Source organism: Anopheles stephensi, chromosome 3 (assembly GCF_013141755.1).
Source record: "Anopheles stephensi strain Indian chromosome 3, UCI_ANSTEP_V1.0, whole genome shotgun sequence".
Classification (NCBI taxonomy): Eukaryota; Metazoa; Arthropoda; class Insecta; order Diptera; family Culicidae; genus Anopheles; species Anopheles stephensi.
The window spans coordinates 40,566,162-40,582,045 of NC_050203.1; the positions used below are offsets into that span (position 1 = coordinate 40,566,162).

At 46.8% G+C, this 15,884-nt stretch overlaps 1 protein-coding gene across 1 annotated transcript in view; it reads left to right on the top strand.

The window, feature by feature from the left end:
• The window catches only part of LOC118512013, a 75,732-nt gene extending 60,610 nt beyond the window's left edge, over positions 1-15,122 (top strand). The window contains 5 exon segments of the mRNA XM_036055788.1: positions 4,267-4,458; positions 4,942-5,075; positions 6,135-6,230; positions 6,306-6,503; positions 6,577-15,122. Coding sequence (XP_035911681.1) covers positions 4,267-4,458; positions 4,942-5,075; positions 6,135-6,230; positions 6,306-6,503; positions 6,577-9,192 — 3,236 coding nt within the window. The 3' untranslated portion in view covers positions 9,193-15,122.
• The last annotated feature ends 762 nt before the right edge of the window (positions 15,123-15,884 follow it).

Sequence of the window (15,884 nt, forward strand, 5' to 3'; positions counted from 1 at the left end):
TCCGTCAAAGCCGACACAGCCTAACTAGGTATGAAGTTTTGCTCAAGCTATCCCGAAGTTCAGCCTTTCAGTCTACAGGACACAACCAATATGGCTTTTAGCACATCTTCTTCGGTCATTTGAATATCAGACAGTAAGACCTGTAAAGCATCGGAAATATTCGTGAGCTTCATGGTAGCTTCGACCCATATGTTGAGGAGGATCAACATTGCTATATAAAATTCCTATTCGAAACCATCTACGGCTGAGCAATAGACCAGGCGCCTCCAAACTTTTTGGTGCCAGGTGTTCGGCTCTGAGTGCCCTAGTTCACTGTCACCGATATCACATTCGCGAAAAGTAGAGGACAATAGTTTAAAATCCATTGTCACGAGGAGGAGAGGAAGTAGATAATGAGAACTTTGGTATGATTAATTAAGCACAGGTCGCATGTAACACCCTTCACTAAGTTTTGCGGGCCGACCTATACACATCTGTGTACGTAAAGATGTAGTAGAAAAAAAGTAGAAGCAGGTGAGAATAGAAATGTTAAAAAATCACATTTTCTTCAAATTAATGAACAATGCTCAAGCTAATTAAACATATGCAAACAGGTGTGAAAGTCTCGTATGGTTAACGTAAAGTAAAGGACCTCAAGCTAGATTGCTCAGAGTTGTAGGATTTGTTCCAAAGTTCCAAACAAATCTGCTTTTAATTCGAATCTAAATTTGATCCTCAATAGAGTAATTCATCGTAGGAACTCCTCGAGCTTAACTCGACTCCTGAAGAAGTACCGTATTATTAAAATTGAGCAGCTGATGTCGCCCATGACAAATATCTCTTCCTAGCACGATGGATCGCGTTGTCCATTCAACTCCTCTCAGCACTGGCCTATAGGAACTTTCTTCAATCATTATCCTAGGCCTAGACGAAGGATCATGCAATCCAAGGTGTTGGTGAGGCTTAAAATCAATTTTTTTTTAACCAGGAATTGCCAGATGATTCTGAAGAATGCTTCCCAAGCGCAGAATTCTAGCAATAGTTAAATCCAGAGAGCTGTCTGTAGTAGTTTGATACTAGTCTTTTACTTTAATGCATACGTTAACATTGTTTGCGCTCTACATCCACTCAGTTAGTGTCTGATTTGTGCTTATGACCACGACAATCTTCGTTTCGAAATTCTCGCACGACTAAAGTTAAAACCAGAGTTAGCGAAAAACGTTTATCGAACGGACTGTGATAAATACGAATAGCGAAGTCTCTACTAATGCTACCGAAAACTAACGACCGATCGACCTCCATCTCAAACACCTTTCCCTCCATCGCTCGCTACTGTCTGTTGTATCTTGTCGTACCGATTATTGAAACACGCATAAGCTGCCACACCTAGAAAAAGAGAGAGCTCCTAGAATACTGTAGCTCAAATTTACATGCACCGATTGTATAATTTGTCCCGATGCAGCAACAACAACGTGAGTCAAAACCCCCTTGAAGAAACACAATAAATATCGCGCAATCCTCAACTGCGGCGCGGCTTTTCCAACGTTCCGCCGACTGGAATGCTAACATCCGAAAGCTACTGCGCGTGTGGACTCTTGGGTAATGATCACTGGAAGCGATCCGTCAATATACTAATTTATCTTCCTGCATCACGAATGACGCTTTATTTTTTGCTGTAACACATTTTTGGCCCTGTTTGTCTTGTGTACTTATCTTCCCTTTGCTTTGTCCTCTGTCGACGACGTTGTGCTACGTTGCTTCGTCTCACTGTTACCGTTTCCTCGTTCCATAATGCGTGTTCTTAACACGCCAGCTTAATGTTTCAATTGCTGGCCATCATTTTTTGCCACTACACTACCGCAGCTCAGTCAGCCAGTCAGCCAGCCAGCTTGCTAGCACGGAATGGCAGAGGGGCCCTGGGATAAGGCATTCCTTTCGCTACATTAGTAAGCAAATGAGAGAAAGCGCCTGCGAAGATACAAGGAAACGCATTAAGGTTGAATATGAAAATTTGATCTCGGGAGTATTTGCACAAATTATACGAGCCTTTTCTCCGTCCGTCCGTCCGTCCGCCGTCTTTCCGGTCCAACAACCGCCGTCGCCGCACTTCCGCACGCTGTTCCGGTACATGGCGAATGGTTCGATGGATCGGGATCCGGATCATTAAAATACGTATTATACAAAAGAAACAAACATACTGCCCATTATGCTCCGCGCCTGGCCGGGTTTTGTTTCATCTTTCGCCCCACACACACACACACACATTTTTCGCACTGGCTAACGAAAGCTCGCTCCGATGTGTTTTGAGGGATGCTCTGCCACATCGGAATCCATTTGTTTCGGGCGAAAAGGAACGAAGCCCGGGTACCCGGGATTAAGTACGAAGGAGCGGATCGGGCGCCAGACTCCGATATCCGATTCTTTGCTGTTGGAGTTGGTGAACCGGCACTCGTGCCTGGTGACGAGCGCCGAGATGCAAATAAACGGTTACAGTGCGGTGCAAAATGAATGGTACAGTTATCGTTGCCATCGTTTATTTTTATGATTATTCTACACCAAACGGTGGAGGCTTCCCGTGTGCTTACGCTGCCCTGTGTAAGCTCACATGACAGGCGGACGAACAGCGTAGCGCAAACTGAATGAAATTCAATGTTCGCCTTAACGCAACAAATCTAGCGAATATTTAAATTTATATAATGAAATGAACATTGGGCGAGTAGAACGGGAAAAACTTGTTAGAAACGTACATCAATCATGGATTTTTTTTCTGTACACTTGACTAGACAACCCTATGTCGGCACGTGCCGCATAACACCAACAATATGAAATCAAATTTATCACATCACATAACATTAAATTAGCTTCAATTCGCTGATTCATCGTGACTGTTGAAAAACAAAATTAATTAAAAATTTCAAATTTTGAGTACCGATCCTTCCCCCGTGCAGCATGCTTTGTACCATACTTTATGTAGTCGCTCTGTACAGTAAGTAGAATAGATTGTTTCTTCTCCAAAAAAACTTTGTATGTTTTACTCGTTGAACCTTTCTCAAATGCATGATAAATCACTTACACCGAGTAGCTTGCATACTTGCACAATAGTAACCAATCATTTTCTCCTACTTTCATCATCGCGCCCAAAATGTTGTGCAAAATTTTACCCGACAGCATAACGCTTTAAGCAACCAATATCTTCGTCATTTCGGCTCAATGGGTCAAAGGAACAGTTTCGATCGGAAAAGTTTCAATTTCATCATGCAGCGCCGTAAAGCATGCAATCAGCATGCCTCATCTGCATGAGCGCGAACCGATGGCCTAGCATAAATCATCGGTCGCGATTTTATGACGCGACCCGTGTATGATTTTATAATCAGTGTTGAATAATGCAAATGTATCATCGCTTCAAATAATCAACCTCATTTCGTCGCTGGCGCTGAACGCCCCGTACAGCAATCGCCAGTGATCGAACGGTCGGTGCAAAGTGGGCCAAACAGTGGCTGGAGCAAAATTCGTTTTATCCGAGAGCCACACTTCATTGGCTACATGTAAAACCCCCTCTCATGTCTGTATTTACTTTAGCCCGAGCCGCTGTTTTGTGTTTTCTTTTTTCCTTGCACACTGCCTTTTAAGCATCATTTTGATTGGTACCGTATGTGGCTGTGTCAGCATTGCCATGTGTAGCATAATACATCAAATAAATTGTTTTGGCTTGCATCGCGCTGTACAAACACATAACGAGCATTCGCATGCAACAAGCGCGCGAGGCGATGCTTTTGAGGCATTGAGAATGCAAGCCCGGAATGCAACTGATCTACCACTAGCGTAGTGTTTAAATAGCTGCACCGCTTTAAGACACTGTGCTTTAATTAAGCTAAAAGACACATCACTGTTTCGATTGAGCCACCGACACTCACCGATCGCTTTTTCGGCAATCAAACACCAGACCCCAGACTTGCTCCAGCACACACAAACCAAATTTGTTATTGCAGATTGCATACTTTCGGGCGGCTTTGCTGTCCGAAAAACACACAAACACCGGATGCTACTACTGCTGCTGCTGCTGTCGTAGTGCATGTTTCACGCTTATCTTTAACACCGACCGCGTATGTAGGACAGAGTTTTGATTTGATCGCTTTTTAGCTGTTTTGGGTTTCGATCGCTTTTCGGTTTTGGTTTTTCCGTTTTCTTTCCGTTTTTTCCGTTGTGAGCTCTGCGTTCCCAGGCTGCGCTGCGGTAAAAACGTAAAATAATTCCATTCTGTGTACTGTGTAATTACTAACATTGTAGCACCGCATTCACCTCGACGCCAAAAGCTGAACCTTAGAATGAAATCACTCAGCTTGGACTCACCAGAATCGTCCGAATTGCATGGGCAAATTCGACGGCGTCTCCCGGGACCGACCGGTCACGGTGGCCACGGAGGTTCTGGTGGTCACTTAGAACACAGCACGCCGCCATCTAACAATAGTAGGTTACACTGTAAGTATTGGCAACGGGCAACCCCCCGCCAACTCATCATCCCGCCCGCCCTGCCCGCTCCATCCAGCTCTAGCCGGCAAAACATTAGTGAAATAAAAAACGAGGATGCACCCATTCTTATACCCGCTGACGATGTGTCCCTTATCGGTTTTGATCGTTCTCCTTTCGTTTCGTTAGCCCTTTTATTTTTAAACTATGCTCCCACCACATGTCCCTCATCCTCCGACACACATCCGTTTTGCCTTGCACACCTCGGACACTGTTTTTTGTTTTCTGTCTTGGTTTTATTTTGGCGCACCGGTGTATACCCTAACAAGGATATAGGGCGCGTTACAGATCAAACGATTTATCGAATTTTCGGTCGGTGGTTCTGTACCGCGTTACAAATGTTTCGGCTAAGACTAAGGCTAACATCCACATAGAGCACTTGTCTCACATTTCTTGTCTTATTGCATCGTATCGCCGCCGCCCCCCTCTTCGCAGCACCTTCCAGCCCTTCGGGTACGCAGAGGAAATTCCTGTACGCTACGCGTGGCATGAAGACCGGGTCCGTGGATCTGCCGGATGAAATCGAAAAAAGCCTCTCGTCGGCCAGCACTTCGCCCTGCCCATCACCGGTACGTCAAAATCAGGTAAATGTCACACGAAGGGGGAGAGGGCCTGGGGGGGGGGGGAGTGTAGGGAGAGCTGGATAAGTGGATAAAGGAAAGCGTACACATTTTTCTGAAACCATTTCTGCCACGGCAAAGGAATGGAAAGTTTGGCCCAGCCCGGCTTGCCGTTCTATTATTCTGCTCCCAACCTCTGCTCGTGGCGGTTTCTGTGAATATTGATTTTCGAACAAAGTTACGGGGAGTGATGTGGATAAAATGAAACTACAATGTTACTTAGAATTGTACTCAGAAAAATATGTAGATTATTGCATTGGAATTGGAATTTCACAATTTTCCCAGATATGCACTCTTTAACAGCAATATTGATATTTGGATATGCTCAAATGGAGGAGTAGAAGCGTTTAGATTCGGTGCCAAATTCTACTCAAGCCTCTGCATGGCAAGCAGGACTGATTATACAGGCACACACACAATCTCGGCTTTTCTGGCCGAGGCATCAACTCGATGACTCCATCTCAGTTTCGAGGTACAACATCTCCTCTGTCCCTGTAGACGGTCTTAAAGGTCTTTGAGGACTTTGTCGCCCAGTGCCATTCTCATGACATGGCCAGTCCTTTGGAGTCTAGTTTACGATGATGTGACTCCTTCATTGTCGTTCCTTATGTACGAGGACAAAAATCCTTCTGAGCAGCCCGTATGTGATTAAAAGAATTTCTTCAGTTTTGTACAGAGTCCACGTCTCAGAGGCGTATGTGAGTGCTGCGACTATAAAGCCCCCCACGTCCATCGTGACAGGTGTTTTGAGTGGTGAAGACTTCTTAGCAAGCAGTATGCACCCTTGTGTATAATTCTGCCACCCTTTTGACAAGCAGCACCCTTTCGAGGATATACTGCCAAAGAAGAAGAAAATAAGACGTACTCAGTCCTTGATTCGTAGGGATAGTCTACTCACCTTCCCTCAAATCCAAGGGACTCCCCAACCGTGAGACATTTATAAAGAATATTTTACCAAAGGTGTAGACCAACAAAACACTAACGTCGGTCGATGTATGTACATTTTAGAAATCCCATCGTCTTCTACCAACAAACCTCTACGTAGTACTGTACAACTTCAAGTCCCGCCACCAGGATGAACTAGATCTCAAAGCTGGATACAAGGTAAGCTTCTTTTTTTGGAATTTCGTTGTTGATTGGATGAACCGCAATTTTTTGTTGTTGAAACACAAATTGCAGGTCACTGTGATCGATACATCCGATCCAGACTGGTGGAAGGGCAAGTGTCTCGGGAAGGTTGGCTACTTTCCCTCCAAGTACTGTGCAAAGCTTGCAGCGTCGGAAAAACCACTGCAGGTCACACACAACCTACAGGTCACCGATAATGAGCGTGGCGAGGGAACGTTAACACTACTGCGCGATCAAATCGTTATTCAGGTATACTGTGTGTGTGTGTGTGGGATTTCGTCCTTAGCTTTAATCATGTACCGCTCTGCTCTCTTATCTTCAGGTTGGCGAAGAGGTAAATGGCATGGTTATGGTTCGCTCGGCCGACAACCGCCAGGGCGTATGTCCGGTCAAGTACTTGCAGGAGGTCTGACAACCGGAAGAGGAAAAACTCGACCGGGATCGTGATAAAGACCACCAACAGCACACAGGAATGAGCGGCAAGAGCACGGGAGCAAGTGTATCCACAAAGACGAGCAGAAAGGAGGCACCCACCGGCGGGCCACGACACGAGGGCCGCGATCAGAAAGACCAATGTCATGCGGGCGGACATCACTACCACCGCGAGAGTCGCAACAACTTCCACAAATCGTACGATCGCAGCTGGGAAAAGTGGGAAAAGTTCCGCGAGAAGAAGATGGAAATGATGAAGGCCCACAAGTACAATGTGGAGCACAGGCTTAAGTACGACAACCAGGAGCGCATCCTTTACCGACACCACTTCAACAACTACCCGGTGAAACGGCCCCGACCGCGAAAAACGTCCCTCGAGCCTAACTGGTACACGGAAAACATTTACTCGAACCAATCAATCGATAATTCGGACGGCGAGTTGGGTGTGGGCTTCTCGCGGCCACATCTTCCCGCAACTTCGGGTGGGCGCGACATTAACGGTAACATGAGCATGGCCGGTCTCGAGGACGATGGAATTTTTACCATCGACGGCCATTTCGAGCGTCGGCACAACTATCCAAAATCGAACAGCTGCTGCTTCGGCGTGAACCGAATGCGGGACATAGACGAGCTGGGTGACGGGTTGGAGCGAGACGACTGGACTGAGCGATATCCCAAAATACCGAAATCCTACTCGTTCAGTACGTCGCGCAGTATGGGCGTCGGGTTTAACATGGCAAAGCTGTACAATCGCAACAGCTTCGAGATGCCGGAATTTCCGAGCCATCGACGACGGCATCCGGAGGGTCGCGATCGAGCGGTCGTGCGGTTGTGTGATCGCGAGGGTTGCTTCAACGAGACGTGCTTCAGCAAGGATGAAAAGAACTTTTACAATAACAATAATCTACACAACAATAACGTAAACAATAACAATAACAACATTCACGGCACCAACAACATCACTTATCGTCATAACAACAACAACATCATTAGCGAGTGGAATCTGCGCAATCGCAACAATTTGCGCGCGGGTGTTGTTGGAGGAGGAGCGGGAGGAACGGGAGGAGGTGTAGGAGGTGATGCTATTGCACCACGACCACAGTACGTCATGGAGGAGGACTTTGATCTGTTCGACGAGGACGAGGACGACGGTGAGGACGAAGAAGATGAGGAGGATCGAGATCGCGAAGATCAAGAGGAGGTGGAAAGTGATCTAAACACACTTTACGCCGAGGATCGCCATTCGATCGCGTGCGGTGACTACGGTGGAGTGGCTCGTGAACTGTACGGCCATCCTTCGCGTGTAGGTACGGGCCAGGTCGCTAATTTGTATCGAGACCAACGGTCCAAACATTTGCTTCGTGGTCGGCTCGACCGAGTGTCCAAGTACGCGGACGCCGAGTACAACGACAACTATCGGCGATCTTTTGAAGATTTTTTCAACCAGAACTGCTGCATCGAACGTAACCATCGACAGCTGCAGGACAGTGGACGGTTTCTGCTGAAGGCACCCGGTACGCCCCCGAAGAACAAGAGCATGCTGGAAGTTAAGCCACCGAACCGGTTCGATGACACCTCGTCCGACTCGACCGACCTGGAGCTGGATGATTTTAACTTTGACTTTGAAAAGTATTGGGAAGAGCTGGAGAAACCGTCCCCGACGTCACCGAGCGAGCTGGAAGAGCGCAAGAGTGCGGGTCGGAGTGCGATGGCCGGCGGTGCGGCAGCTCCATCAAAAAAGGTGAAGAACGTCAATCTCAGCCGGTGCTACAACAACGGTACGGTCATAGATATCTACCACGATGATGATCCGTACCATCGCGATCACTATCACTACCGGGAAGGTGGCATCGGTAAGGCGAACAATCACGGCCACAGCCACCGGCACCGCACCAATGCCAGCTCCCGGAGCAAAGGCTCCAGACACAAGGTGTATCCGGCGGACCGGGACAAGCGGTCGATGGCCGACGAGTCCGGCCACCTCTCGGACAAGGGAGCGGGGGGACCGGCCACGCATGAACCAAGCAGTGCCAAGTCGACGCTCGACGCAGCGGGTAACGCGATCGGCGGAAACACCAATGCGATCAGCTTCCTCAACAACATATTCTCCATCTACAAGCCGAACAAGTACTCGCCACTGAACTGTCACGTCGAGCAGAACTACCTTAAGAACATTCCCACTAAAAAGATGAACATAGTGGCTAGCTCCGCTGCCAGACCGCTCGGTGCAGCCGGTTCCGATCGTCATACCGGGGGCGATCCGTCGTCGACCAAGCGGCCACTCACGGTACATCCCGCCAAACCGTCCGTTGCTTCGGTGGCTTCCGCAGCGAGACGTAACGCTGCCCGGCCCGGCCAGTCAACCAAGGACCCGCAGGCACGGTTCCAGATCATACCGGAGAAGACGGGCGTCAAGATATCGCCGCTGTATCGGCTCGACGCGCAGGACTATCGGCGGGCGCGCTATAAACTGAAGAGCACCTCGCGGCCCCTGTCATTCTGGTGAAAATTGCTCGACTGTTCGTACTATTCGGATGGCCGGCTGGACGGATTGCCAGTGGTGAAGAAGACGCGGCGACACACCAAGTATCTCAAGTACTGAATGCCGCACACAGACACACCCGCCTCCAAGGTCTTTCTCGCACACATCACATCACATCAACAAGCAAAAAAACCTCTGTTGCACTTCCTTCCCGTCGCACCCAGCAAACCCCGTGACCCAAGATCCGGCCAAAGAGACCCTCCCCACACAACCGAAGCATAGCCGAAAGCGATCGCCATTTTAACAACCGTACCATGGACCCTGGAACCCCGCCGTCGGACCCCGTCGCACGCAAGCATCCATCATATTGTTGTCACATCAATCGGTGTCTTTCGATGTTCTTTGTATCAGTGTGTCATTGTCAATGTCCTTATCAACGGGGTTTTGCAGGAGCAAACAGGTCGAAGAAAATGAAGAAGCAGACGGTGTAAAACCACAAAACAAAGCAAGCAACCAAACCTAGTCCCACACATCTGTTTTCATCTGTGTACACTCTACCACTAAAACAACTCACCAAACAAAACAAAACAAAACAAACAAAACAAAACGTATAAAATCGATTTTGATACATTTTTCCTCCCGTTGGTGGGAGAGAGTTTTTATAAGAAAAACAAAACACAAAAATTACATGGCCGGCACCACCCACGACCAAGACACACACGCGAAGCGTTACGGGCAGACGGTAGCACACATGAGGCACCGCATCCTCATTCCAAGCTGTAAAAAGCTCGATCATTCGATGCTCGACTCTGCTGATCCCGTATCGCGCACACGTTTGCGCCACCAAGTTAGCTAACATTATTTGGAGAACTTTATCGCAACAAAAAATGCTCTTCACTTTGAGATAGGGGACAGCATCATCATCAACAGAGCGAACCTATGCAGTGCAGTAACTCCAATTACGTTTACCTTCAACGTTCCTGAACCAGTTGGAAAGCTTCTGCAGTTGTTAAGTAGAGCTCCTAGCGCTATCGTCAAGCTGTACAGGGCACGATACACGATACAACTTTTGCGTTTAATCATTTCTAGTGCATCGTTGTACCATACCTATCCAGATCAGATTTTAACACTTAACTAACAAACAAACTGCAAAAAAACCCCGTTACAGTTACACAAGGAGTGGCGCAGAGTAGAGCTAGGCTAATATCTATCATCCTGTTACCTGTACATACCCACCATGTTGTTTCGTTGGCTCATTAGAAAATTTTAATACGAACCGTACAGAAGCTGGTTGATGGCTTTTCTCTATGCTAGGATCTTTCTCCGACGAGTATAATCAACCGTTTTATGTCCTCACCACCACTGCTAACACTGTCGGAACCAGTCATACAGGTAGCGAGATGTATGCATGTAATCGAAACCAGCATCATGTACATTATCAAACCATCTCGATACGCATGCATTCGCGGCAGGCGATCAATTTGTGATAGGCAGGTGGCAGTGTCGAAAAGAAACACACAGACAAACACACACACACACACACACTACAGTACATACATCCTAAGTATCAACAGCCAGTTCATACATACCAGACCACAGATTTTGCGCACAGTTTTAACATACCCCTAGCGAAACAAGCCAGTTCTCAACGTAGCCTCTTGCATAGGTCCCTTTTTGTCCCAATCTTCTAGGCCTTCTAGGTTTGCCAGTGAACTACATTTACTCTAGCTCTGAATCGTTCCAACACCTAGTCCTACGTTTGTAAAACCCTTGCTGCAGGCTAGTGTAGTTTCAGCCAGGCTTCTCTATTTCGATTAGCAAACCACTTAGCGAAAGCTCCTTCTTCCTCCCTACGGCCACACAATAGACGGAAACTGTGAAATGGCTTTCGAGCGTTGCAATGCTACGTCCCGGGTATCTGTCGATGCCTGTACAACTTGTTCCCCTGGTCCACCATTGCGTAGGATGCACGGTAGATCCTGCAGGTCCTGTCCGTCCCCCCTGGAGGAGGAGGAGGAGGAGGAGAACCCGGAGATAAGTACGAGTCTCCGAGCCTCACTCCCTTTCCCACTCTCTCTCTTTCTTCCCTTTTGCCAAAAACAAACAAGCGACAACTTCCCTCTATACTGGAACGATACGAAAGGCAGTAACAACCAGCGGCCAGTGCATGATTGCCCGAATACTACGAACGCGGTAGAACTCTGGTCGATTACTCTGGCAGCCACAGTCCATCGGCTGTGAGGCGGATGAGCTGCTGGCTGCGAAAGTTCGCCCAGACACAACAATAGTGCAAGCTTTTATTTGTTCAGCGGTACGCTCAGCGTCAAAGCTAATCACTATTTTACTGCAATAGAAAATTGTTGATAAGGAGGAAAGCCTCAGAAAACTGAGCGTAGCCTCTCAGAAGCTCTTCAAACAGTTATTTGCAATAGCGTACCGGGTGTTACCGCTTGCTGAACGAGTCAATTTGTTTTTTTTTATATTTGGGAAACAGTTTCTGAATGGCAAAACACAGTGAAGCTTGTTTTGTGCCGGTTTTTAAACAGATCTTACAGAGCGCCGTATTAGCGAGCGAGGTAGAATAGCTGCTCAAAACATAACTACAAACAGTTTCAAAGGAGCTTTCGAGCATTTCTTAACGAACTCTCACTCTCTCTCTCTCTCTCTCTAGATCTTAATAGTAACAACTCTAGCAACTCGAAGTAAAACACGATAAATAGAACGCAACTAACTAGGCACAGCAGACAGGTCGTCGTAGGAAAGTATAGTAGATGTGTAATCCTTCCCCAAACACTTTGTACCATCCATGCATCTATCCATGCCCAACGCACTTCTTTATAACCTAGAGCATTTTTTCCCGGTAGTAGAGCTTCCAGATTTTATCCGCGACACTGGATAGCTGATGGATCATTTTTTCGCTAGCAAATGTTGGTGACGTACTAGAGCGTTGTCTTAACATTCCTACCCGTAGGTCAACTGTTTTCACCGTAGATGTAGCAAACGGATGGTTGGAGCCACTCCAACCTCCGGCAACAACAACAACAACAAAACACGTTTTGTTCGTTAGTCTAGCGTATATGAAAGTTATTGCCGCATTTCTTTCTTATGGCGCATCGTGCCAAGCGAACCGCCGTTTCACGTCGATCCACGCGTGTGAGCGCTCGGCGGAACGCTTGTACCGATGCTCGAATCGATGTAGGACGGATCCTTACTTCCCCCCCGTGAAAGCGATCTTGCGAAAGATGTATAACTGCACGAAGCTCGCCGATCTATCCTTCATCCTCGCTTTCGCTCTCCACCATCATGGCAGACGATCCACGATGGTAGCGAGTGATCATACCCTTATCATAGCAAAAACCAAACCAAACAAAACGAAGAAGCGAAGAAGAAGCAAGAAATAGTTGCACATCAGCAACATACTCAGCTGCATACCAGAGCTTACAGTACAGTGTTTATACCGCTAAGCAGGTACGCTCCCATTTTTAATCAAGTACCGATTAACTCTCAACTTAAACTATACGACGTAAGGCGTAGCAAGCTATTTGTATGTAGATGGAACGCACCGAAACGCTAGGCACCAACAAACATGGGCGCACCCTCGATGGACAGTGGTAGCTAGTAGTATACAGACGCATACAGACACCGACACACATCCACACTTGTCACTCAGCGCACTATAAGATGTCGTCACTCAGTAGCGCACGCGATCGAACACGCTTCATCTCATCATCATTGTCTAGCCCAGCATTGCTGGCCCAATTGCATGTGGGTCCCCGTTTCTTATACACGAAGGCACACCAAGCTATACCAAATGAATGTGATGTAAACTAAGGCGCTAGTAAGCTCTCACTCATCGCTCATCACTATTGCGGTACACCGAACATCCCGTGCAGGCTTCTCACCAGAGAAGCTACTAAACATTGGTTGCAAGATTTGGGCGAAGCGCTTGTGTGTAGTTTGAGGTCGCAAATCGTACCAAGTAGCTGCACCGAAGAAGCTGCTTCATTTGTTTCACACGATCAACATCCGGATGTTTGCTTTCGGAGCTTATCGCCGCTGTACTTAGACGCACCGGAGACAGAGACCGAGACAAACACTCGCTCGATGCTCGTTTGTTGTTCGTACGTTCGAGCTCCTACACAAATGTCGCCGTTAGGTTTAGGCAACAGTATTTATGATCTTTTTAAACACCTTCACCACACAGTCGATTAGTTTAGTGGATCAAGACCACAGAGCATTTGTGCATTTGTGATATCATTCATCACCACAGGCGAACAACGCAGCGCTCTCGCACGACAAAAAAACCCCTTCACATTTGCCTTATGAGAGGATGAGGAAACGTGTAAGAATGGAGCCGTATTTTTGGGGTGGAAACCGTTCTTCCGTTAGCCAGATGTTTTCACACAGACACACAGCAACACGTTTCCGGCAGCCTTGTTGGTAAAGAATTGTTGAACGAACTTTGTTAATGCATCATTTTACACCCTTGTTTTTCGTTTTTTGTGGTTTGATCCTTCCTAACACGAACAAGCAGAGTAAAAATAAATAAAAAAAAAACGTATGTGATAAAACTAATGGTAGAGCAAAATGTTGATGCAGATTTTCCAAAGAACAAAACCCTAGGCAAAGTGCAAACATAGTACGTAAAACCCGACGTGTGCAAACAGAAAACAAACACAAACACACCTAACACGTCAGCGATGATGCATTTTACTGTGTTCCGCACGCGAAGTGGTGCCCGGCGGTCACCACAGGCGGGTCGTCGTTGTTGTTTTGGGTCGCCATTTTAAAACCAAACGGGCGCCCCACCCCACCCGGAGTCGACGGTTAGCTTTTGGAGGTGGAAGAAGAAATAGATGCTGTTAGTGGGTCGATCGCAAATGAATCGTAATGAATGCACTGTGTTTAAAACTTAGTAGTGTATGTGGAACAAAAGCAACATTTTAAATATGACAACAGCAGCAGCAAAAAAAGGGAGAAAACAGAAAGAACAAACAGCAAACAAAACAAAATACAGCAACATACTGATGTTACGATGTGTTATGATTGTGGTAGTAATTGTTAGTAGAGAGAAACCCAACTGAACAAAGAACAACTAGGAAGAAGAAACAACTCATCAACCCATCAATGCTTTAACACGATCGTCAGCAGGATCCATCAAGAAAACACAACACGCTAAGCTCATCCTCATTCAAGTGTCAAAAGAAGCAGTAGTAGCAGACCAACCAACCTATGGCACTTCCCATACTTACTAGAGCAAAACCCATCGAACTAAAGTCATCCGGCAGTGTGTTACGATCTTGTTTTTCTTTATCCGATTGGTTGAACTTTAACTCCCATAAACAAACACCAGTTCCCTATCCACTCTTCCAGAAAGGGGAAAGCACAGCCCAAGTATTAACCATTGCAACCGTGTCGATGCCGAACAGAGGGGAAGCATAGCACGTAAGGACCCACAGGAAACATGAAAACTTTAATGCAAAATAGCATGCTAACCGATCGTTAGTGGTATGTGTGTGGAGCGGTTGGGGGACTTTATCGTTTCTTGTTTTAGAGCAATGTTTACAATTTATACTCCAGCGCTTGGATAAGAAGCGTGGCAGGAATGACTGCTGCTGTACACAGGTCCTAACGGGACATAGAAACAGTTTGAGAGGATAATACGCGACGCTCTGCTTCCAAGCCACGATTTAACGAACGTTCAACAACACTGAAGGGACTCATTTGCTAGACCGAATATACACTTCCCCGTGCACTCGTCTAAAGCCCAGTGATACAATAGTGAAAAGAGATCCCCCCCCCCTTGACTAGATGGAACACTATGCGATGAATTTCACAGCTCCATGCATCCGTACACCCGTGTTAACACTCTTATTATCAGTACCGTCACCCATTATGCCGAACGTCATATCACGAAACATAACTGAAATAAAAATTCTTTTTTCACGCCTTTTCGACTGGTTCTCGTTGATATGCGGTGGTGGTGCTCTGCGAAACGATATCACACAGATCGTACTCACTTAAAGAGGTAAGTTACTGCGGCACTACCACTACAACCTTCACAGAGGTTCTGGTCTGCCATTTCTGGCATTTCGTGACTTGATTTTACCCGTAGATTGGGGTAGTAACTTCCGCGCGAGGGGAGGCTGCGGTCCGGATGGGATTTGATCATCCTTCCTTCCTAGTGAAAACCGGTGTCGCTAACACCTCGATAACCAGGCCACCTATGATCAGATGAGCTTACCCAGATGATTTCCTGATCGATATACTGTCGATCATCAGAAAGGGGTCTTGCTTCCTGGTTGGCTGACTACATTCATAAGACGTGCATTTAAATTCTCGAAGGTGTAATAAGAGTGTTACCGCAACTTGATAATAACAGATAGTGCGTTATTCCTCCAAAGATTGCGAAGATTTGCTTATTTGCTTATCGGACGTAACATCAGGTGTGTGTGGTCTTGTCCTGCACCTAATAGAATTCCCGAACTGTCTTAATGTAGCGCCGTTATCTACCAATTCACTATACCGGTCTATTTGGAAGATACATCAACGCCATCACTTCATCTCAATGTGGGCCTATAAAGCCTCATCTGTCCAAGTGGACGGCTTAGATTGTCGACCGGTGCTAGTCTCAAGATATGATCAGCCGCCACCCTGAGTCTAGCGAGTCTGATTAAAACGCACAATAATCAGCTCTGATTAAACGCACCTTATGC